At 38.0% G+C, this 8,346-nt stretch overlaps 1 protein-coding gene across 1 annotated transcript; it reads left to right on the top strand.

Annotated features, from left to right (window-relative positions):
* The first annotated feature begins 392 nt into the window (after positions 1–392).
* Positions 393–6,212, top strand: LOC147456519 (uncharacterized). Its single transcript, XM_086513859.1, has 2 exons — positions 393–504; positions 5,716–6,212. The coding sequence occupies exons 1-2, from the start codon at positions 393–395 to the stop codon at positions 6,210–6,212; spliced, it is 609 nt and encodes a 202-aa protein (XP_086369985.1).
* Positions 6,213–8,346: the final 2,134 nt, after the last annotated feature.

Here is an 8,346-nt window from a genome sequence, read left to right as displayed (position 1 = left end):
CACCAACCAAGGGACAGTACCTATAGTGGGGTACCCCCCCTCCCTCTTGTGAAGCTTGGGGCAAAGCTAGGAATACCAACAGGACCAGAAAGTACATACACCCACATAAATTTTCTACGTACTATCTGCAGAAAATCAAAGAATTAATAAAGCATCTCAAGGGGAGTCAGAAGTGACATTATTTCTCAAAATCGATTGTGGTCAAAAGCAATTCTACTCATACTCGATTTGGCTACAATGGGTTAAGGATTTCCCTGCAGGGCTACCAATTGGGATCGATTCCGACTTGGACGATATCAATTTTTCCAGGATTAGCAAGGCTAATTACCCTTTGCGGTGCTCATCAATATCAGGTATTTTTTTTACTATTCCTTGCACTGCACTGTGTTGCCATGGATTCAGATATCAATATGACTTTTGATTTCGAGCAAAATACACCGGATCCTGCCCATGATAGCTCGTGGTCGGATGCTCTCACAGAGAGTGCCCACGACGCTACGGCAGGTGACGACACCTATGAATTGCTCAACATTCAAGAATTTCATGCACTTCAGACACGCATATCAATAATGGAAGGAAATTTTAGATCTTTAAATGAAAACGTCACTAGATTATCCACGTTAGTGATCCAATTAATGAAACAACAGTCCAAGGGTCCTGCTGACACGCACATGCATGAGCACATTGCTACACAGGGACAAGGCCCTTCTAATCAGGGACAAGGTCCACCTGCTGATACTTTGCACACTCTCACTGCAAAAGAGGCGGATGAGTTGTTGAAAAACACGAAACCATTGACTTTTAAGGGAGAAGACCACGATCGCAATAAGGATGCAGAGAATATCTTTCTCAGCAAAGTGGGATGGAATTCACGCCTTACGGTGTACTCCAGACGCAGTCAGAGCACTGCAAACGAGCTTAACTCTGGAAGGCAAGGCCTACAAATGGTGGATGTCTCTCAAGGAGAAGAATATCATACCACAGAGTTGGGCATCTTTTAAAGCTATGTTTTGCAAAGGATTTTTGCCTACAAATGAGGCAGATCGAAATTGGATGCCTTGGGACACATGTTCCATGCGCCAATACCCATCACTACTTGAATATATATCTCAGTATCGGAATGTTATCCTCAAGTTGGAAGGCTTAGATAACTTTCAGCAAGTACGAGGATTTATACACGGTCTGACACCAGAACTTAAGAAGCACATCAAGAACCAAGACCTTAAAACACTTGAGGAAGCCATAGTGAAAGCACATATTCACGATGATCCAGATGAAAAGAAAGCACATAATACTCACTTGTCTGCTAATACACATGGTAATATACGCACACATTATGGGCACAATAAAAGGAAATTATAGTAGCCAATTCAGACGCATCTAAAAAACCCAAGGGGTCCAGAGGTCCTCTCTCTCCTGAGGACTTTGATAAAGCTAAGAAAGAGAAATTATGTTTTCAATGTTTAGGAAGCGGTCATGTCAAAAAGGATTTTCCCAAGGGGAAATTTGCTGCTCATGGCAAGGAGAAAGCAGTGCACACGGTGCAACTGCTGCCTCTTGAGTCTTCCTCACAATTCTTTACAGTGGAAGTAACACACACCGAGGTGGTGCATGAATGCTATCTCACAGCTCCCATGTGGCAACAAACCTTCGGACCACATGAGTTAGTACGTATGCACGGATCTCTGCAAGGGCACAAGGTGCGCATCTTGGTAGATGACGGTGCTACTCACAATTTTATCAATTACGGATTGGTGAAAAAACTCAAATTGCCTCAAACTCCGAGTACCCACCACTACAAGGTAGCAATGATGAATGTACATGATACCAAAATCTTGGATACTCAAGTCAGAGCTGCTCCGTTGGAAGTACAAGGTTACTCCACATTTTTGGATTTTCAGGTTATGAACATGGAGAGGGCAGACGTGGTCCTTGGTAGGGAATGGTTACATAGTCTAGGACCATCAATCAAGCGTAGCTATGAGCACAATAGCTTGATGTTCAAATCCCATGGCACACATGTGTTGTTGTTAGGAGAGAAGGATGTACCTTCTTTACCATCGATATGTATAGCTGAGCTTATGAAGCTCGTTTCTGATAATGAAATAGATCAGGTTTTCTTGTGTTACTCATTGTCTCATTTTCTCTCTAACATTGAATCTTTTGAATATTCCTCAACGCCGCATGCTTCTCTCTCATCTCTTCCACCAATGGCTACTTCCAAACAAGAAAATGTTGCTAGTGAGTTACAAAAATTATTAAAGAAATTTTAAGATGTTTTTCCTAATGATTTTCCACCAGGATTACCTCCGACACGATCGATGCAACATAGCATCGATGTGGTTACAGGCAGTAAACCTATCAGTAAACCGCCCTACCGTATGAGTTACTCTGAAGCTGCTAGACAAGAGCAAGGCCGGGCTAGGCAGTGTGGAAAGGGATTCCAACTAGGGCAAAGGGCTAGGAGCCATGCTGTATAGTGGGTGGTTGGGAGGTGGACTTCTAGGTTCTAGTTCCCCTTTTCTAACAGACCTAGGAGAAGGATATGCTGAAGATCTTTAGCTTTATAGGTAGAGGTGTTTTGGAAGGCTCATGCAACAAGCTTGAGGATAATGCAATAAGCTTGAGGAGGGAAAGGAGGTTCAAACTTCTGCTGCAGAGATTTTGGGAGGAAAAAGTGAAAGAAAGGAAAGAGAAGCAACTTGCAAGGTGAAGTGAAGACAAATGAGAAATGGTACAACAGAGAAAAGTGAAAGAAAGGAAAGAGAAGCAACTTGCAAGGTGAAGTGAAGAGAAGTGAGAGATGGTACAATGAAGAGAGAGGGAGGGAAGGATCATCACATTTTTGGAGGGATCCCCTTTCAAGAGAGAGGGGGGGAGAAACTAACAGCCATTAGAGAGAGAAAGCATTGGTTTTTATCCAACTATTTTAGTTTTTTTAATGTATAAGAGCTTTTCTCTTTGTATTTTATAAAAGAGTACATGTTTGACCACTTAATTTTAGGGTCTACCATAACCACCATTTCAGTCCACATGGCATCCACCCATTTTCCCCTTCCATAATCTCCTTCTGAATCCCATGGCAAATAAAGAGACCCCCTTAGATCCCATTCCCTTCCTAATGGCATAGGGGCAATGGAATGTGTAGACCTCCCAATATTTTCACTTTTGTACCCAATGGGGATTATTTTTGGGTTATGCACGGGCATGTTAGGAACATTTGCATATAAATTGTTGCATAAGTATGTCTCCTCAACATAATTTTATATCTACTACATAGAAGAGAATATTGATTCCTATGATTAAGTGTATGGGATCATTAGAATTACTACGTTAGTATACAATGTTAAGCTAGACTTTATCAGTTAGTCAATAAAAAAATGTATGGTTAGTCGGTTGTGGAGAGATTTGGTGTTATGGATTGGTGCTATAGTTAGTATAGCGAGTCTAGTTTAAAACATAGCTCACGCCTCATAATTAGAGCAATCTTCCATGAGCATGTTGTTAATACTCAAACAAAATAGATCATAATGGTTCGCTCGATGACGATAAGGGGGCTTGGTACCTACAAGGCTTATTGGTAAGCATCTTCTCTAATTTGAGAGAGTCAAAGTCCAAAGGCATTCAGTACGTTGAGAAGGCCTAATTAATGGTTAATTGAACAATAAGTCTTAAGTTCAAGACTTGCCAAATTAGGTCTTTGAGACGTCGATGAGGAATTGTCCCTATGACGCTGAAATTTCTCTATTTTAAGCGACTGTGTGTGGGAGGATGGTCTTAAAAGAACATGGCTTCAAAATTCTTTAAAAAAACAAAAACAATATCTAGAGTTTCTTCTGTTTGGAAGGTCAAAACCGACGCGACTAAAGAGGGAAGGTCACTCGAGGCATTATGCAGACGAGAGTAGTGTAGGAAGAGGGGAGCGTGAGAGCAGGGAGAGGCTGTTCATCCTCCTATGAGGAGGATGGCGCCCCCATGTGCAGAGAAAGAGAGAGGTTTCCTTTGTTGTAACACACAAAGCAGTTAGAGGGTGTCGCCAGAGGGGGGGGGGATAGTGTGAGCACGTGAGAGGGAGCACGACGGGGCTACCTCTATGTTTGAGAGAGAGAGAGAGAGAGAGAGAGAGAGAGAGAGAGAGAGAGAGAGAGTACTCCCATTGGGAGAGAGCAAAAAGAGACGGTATGTTGTAGTGTAGCCAGAGAGAGATAAAGTGAAGCCCTAAGAAAGAGAGAAGGACTTTCTCGCATGCAGAATTAGAGAGGGAGTAAGAGAGAGAGATAGATTTGTATGTGTATGGCAATATTGTACATGTACATTAATGAGAGAGAGAGAGAGAGAGAGAGAGAGAGAGAGAACCTCTCTGTAGTGCTAATGAGTTAGAGAGAGAGGAAGATTTTGATTTTCTATAATTTGTGTGTGAGGAGGAAGGAGAGAAAGAAAGTCATTATTACTATGTGTGTGGGGGGTTTGCATTAGTGTGTATATGCATGGAAGTGGCATATTGATTGTGTGTGCAGGAGTATGTAGGCTTGATTATTATTGTTTGTGATTCATCAAGAGCATGTGTAAGTCAGAGAGAGAGAGAGAGAGAGAGAGAGAGAGAGAGAGAGAGAGAGTGTCATTGAGAGTGAGAGAGTATGAATGTGTATGTGTGCTCAGTCTAATTGTGTGTGTATGAGAGTTAGAGAAAGAATTGGTGAGAATTGTGAAGAATTGGTGTGTTTGCATTATCAGTTTGTTGAGAGCAATGAAATGTGTATGTGCATGCCAATATGGATGTTTGTAGTGTACAAGTATAAGAGTGAAAGAGAGAGAGAGTTAGCGTTTGTGGAAGAGGTCGCTAGATAGATAAAGAGATCTGCAGTGAAGTGTGAGAGTTTGTATACGATATATGGGAATATAGATAGGGAGAGCACATACGTGAACAAGAGCTAGCATGGACAAGGAAGTCAAGGCAAAAACTGATGAGATCAATACGATGATCCAAAGAAAATTGTTAAGAGTAAATTAAAAGCAATAAGAGGTTGGTCGAAAGTTTTTAATATAAATACAAACATAAATTATCCAATACACTGTGAGATTTGAATGTTTTTAAAGCATAAAAGCTAGAACATAACCAAACATGAATCAAATTTTCATATATGTTTATGATTTTGAAGTAGCATGAGTGTCTGCTAAATAATTACAATTAGAGAATACTGCATATTAGAAGCCTTGGATTGGGGAAATTTGCCAAGACTAGAAAATTTGCATAAATAATTTATAAAAAAATTGATTTATTGTGTCAAGAACAAGTGTATGGGCAAGAGGAAAGAGGAGTTGAATGAGTATAAGCAGCTTAGGTTAGGATGCCAAGTCCCTTGCAATGATAAGGGGCCATATGAGAGTGAGGTTATGATCTCTAAAACTGATAATGATCATTGTATTGACAATATCAGTAACTCCATCAATAACAATGTAGATACTTCTATTGAATGTCCATAACATAGCTACTAGGAGATGTGTGCGGAGAGGAAAGAGAGCTAGTGCATGATAACATAGCTACATTGATAGATATCAAGAAAAGACAAGCCTTGTTAGAAGTACACCTTAATAAGGATCATTTACGATTATTTTAGCAAATTTATTTCAAAAATTTAGTATCCTATGAATTAAATGGTTTGTGTCATAGTAAAGAAGGGAGGTATACTTTCCTTTTGGTGGAATACAACATAGAAAGTATAGTTTCTTGTAAGGATGCACATACGAAGAACTTTGCATATGAGCACTTTCATATTGAAAGTTTGTCAGGTTCTTCTACTTTTGAGACTAGTGCTTTTGAGCAGCAAAATATAGAAAAAACCTTAGCATTGAATGAGTTTGAGAAACCAATAGAGGAACACATTGAACATGTTAATGATGATGATGAGGAGCATAAGAGATATAGACATAAGTTTCTATTACATGTGGTCATTTTGGCAAATGAGATAATTAGGCAATACATTGCATATGTACAAGAGGGGGACAAAGCAAAGAAAGAAGAGGACAATAGTATGCCTAGGAGACAAGATGTGCAAACAAGATTTCAGGTAGAGCCTATAAAAGATTGGATAGAAGCCAAGGATAGTAAAGTCTATGAAAAGAGAGAGTCTGGGTATAAATATTATTTTGTGATAGGGCATATTGTGAGGTTTTGTGAAAAATTACTAAACTATACCATTTTAGCTCAATGATGAGGGAATTATAGGAGAGAGTAAGTAGTGATTATTTGGTTTAGAAAAATGGAAAATAAAACAAATTAGTTTCTTGTTTGTAATATGAAATAGCTAGCTCATTTTTAATTGAGATACATATAATTAGGGAGATGTTATTTCATGTCATATGGATAGTAAGTGTGAGCTCTAATGTATTTTCATTTATGTGTAAATATTTTGGCTACAATAAGGAGTTTTTGTCGTTTCTATTTGGATGTTTAGTGATTTTATGTGTGTATAAGATGAATAAGAATCCATGTCTTGATGGAGGTTGATTAAGTGGTTAAGTTATCATGTGAGGAGAGAAGTTAAAAAAGATTGTGAGTTCGAGGGGGAGAGTGAGAAGTGAGTAAAGAGTATGAGTGGGTAAGTGTGACTTGAGTGGTATGAGATAAGATATCATTGAGGAGAGGGTTCCTTGTTTATTCTTGCTCACATGTGAGTCATCTACATTCACTTGTAGGAGGAACGATGACTTTCAATGAAATCCAAATTCAAACATATTTGGCAAAGCTTTGGTGTTTGACTAGTAAAGTTTTATCAAAATTTTATATGAGAGTTGGCAAAAGATAAAAATTCAATACATAATTTTATGACAATTGAAATGGGCATAAAGAAATTTAGACTTAGTAGATGCCATGTCTAGTGTGTTTTGTGTTTCAAAATTGCAGTGCATTTTTGTGGTGAAAGAAATATTGGTGTTTAAGAGATAAAGAAGTGCATAGGAGTAGATTTTGAGGTCAGTATAGAGGTTAAAGGGTGTGAAGTTAAAAGATGTTAGCAAAGTGAAAAGATGTTAAAGAAGTTAGAGATGTTAGTGGAGAAGCTAGTAAGCTGAGAGATGCTTAAAGATGTTAAGGAGTTGAGAGATGATTGAGACGTATAGTGGAGAAGCTAGAGAAGTAAGATGTTTGAGAGATACAATGGAGATAGTGGAGAAATAGGAGATGTTTGAGAGTTATAAATGCCACAAGAATTTGATATGTGAGGTTTGAGAGGAAGTTTGAGATGTTAGTTCATTAGTGTTTGTGGTGTTAGTTTAAAAAAAAAGAACTTTTTTCTCTAAGTGTTTATAAATAGATTTGTACTTCAATCAAGAGATATAAAAACCCCTAACTGTTTGGAGATGAATTTTTGAGTGAGCTATTTTTTTTAGAGTGAAATATTAGATTAAAGTAATGTAAGATGTTTGAGAGATACAATGGAGATATTGGAGACATAGGAGATGCTTGAGAGTTAGAAATGCTACAAGAATTTGATATGTTAGGTTTGAGAGGAAGTTTGGAGATGTTAGTTCATTAGTGTTTGTGGTGTTAGTTTCAAAAAAAAGAACTTTTTTCAATCAAGAGATATAAAAATAGATTTGTACTTCAATCAAGAGATATAAAAACCCCTAACTGTTTGGAGTCGAATTTTTGAGTGAGCTATTTTTTTAGAGTGAAGTATTAGATTAAACTAATGAGATATAAATATGTTTGGGATAAATTATATGTTTTGGGAAATTGCGAGATGATATAAATGATATGAATGAGAATTATACAATAGTAAATATATTATTGATTGTACCTAGTAAGTTATGCCACTTGTTGTTACCTCATTCACATATAGATTTTGGTTGTGGCAAAGAAGGATTTTTCTTTTAAAAATTTGTGTAGTGGATAGGGCATTATACAAGTAGGATAGTGTAACTTTTTACTAGAAAGTAGGTGTCTGTAGCATGTATGTATGCTTGAGATCCATATCACAACAAGAGAAACATGAGTGCATAGTGGTAGGGAATGACATACATGGGGAGATGTAGCTTTTTGATAAAAGTAGGTTTTTGGACCTTGTAGAGATTCCTTTACTTAGGGCATGGTATATGAATAGGGTTCTGAATCTTTTACTAAGAGTAGGCAACTGGACCATGTATGGATGCATGTAGTCCATAACCTATAGCATGACGTAGCACCTTTTGGTGTAGCCAACACACCTCCATTATTTTGTCATATGTTTGTGAGAGACTATGATGATGACGTCGAGGGGAAAGATGGACTTTAGATTTGTTGAGCTTGTGCACACATGCTATTAAAAAAAACACACACACACGAAATAAAAAAATCCAAACAAATAA

Source organism: Adiantum capillus-veneris, chromosome 6, assembly GCF_014529385.1.
Source record: "Adiantum capillus-veneris isolate H3 chromosome 6, ASM1452938v2, whole genome shotgun sequence".
Classification (NCBI taxonomy): domain Eukaryota; kingdom Viridiplantae; phylum Streptophyta; class Polypodiopsida; order Polypodiales; family Pteridaceae; genus Adiantum; species Adiantum capillus-veneris.
The sequence above is the reverse complement of the archived record's forward strand: the minus strand, read 5'-3'. Positions and strand labels throughout refer to the sequence as shown.

Excerpts from the sequence above, each read along its gene's own strand:
- LOC147456519 (XM_086513859.1), top strand. The coding sequence starts at position 393 with ATGGATTCAGATATCAATATGACTTTTGATTTCGAGCAAAATACACCG. Across the intron at positions 505-5,715 it reads TGCCCACGACGCTACGGCAG|AAAGTATAGTTTCTTGTAAG; the intron begins GTGACGACACCT and ends AATACAACATAG.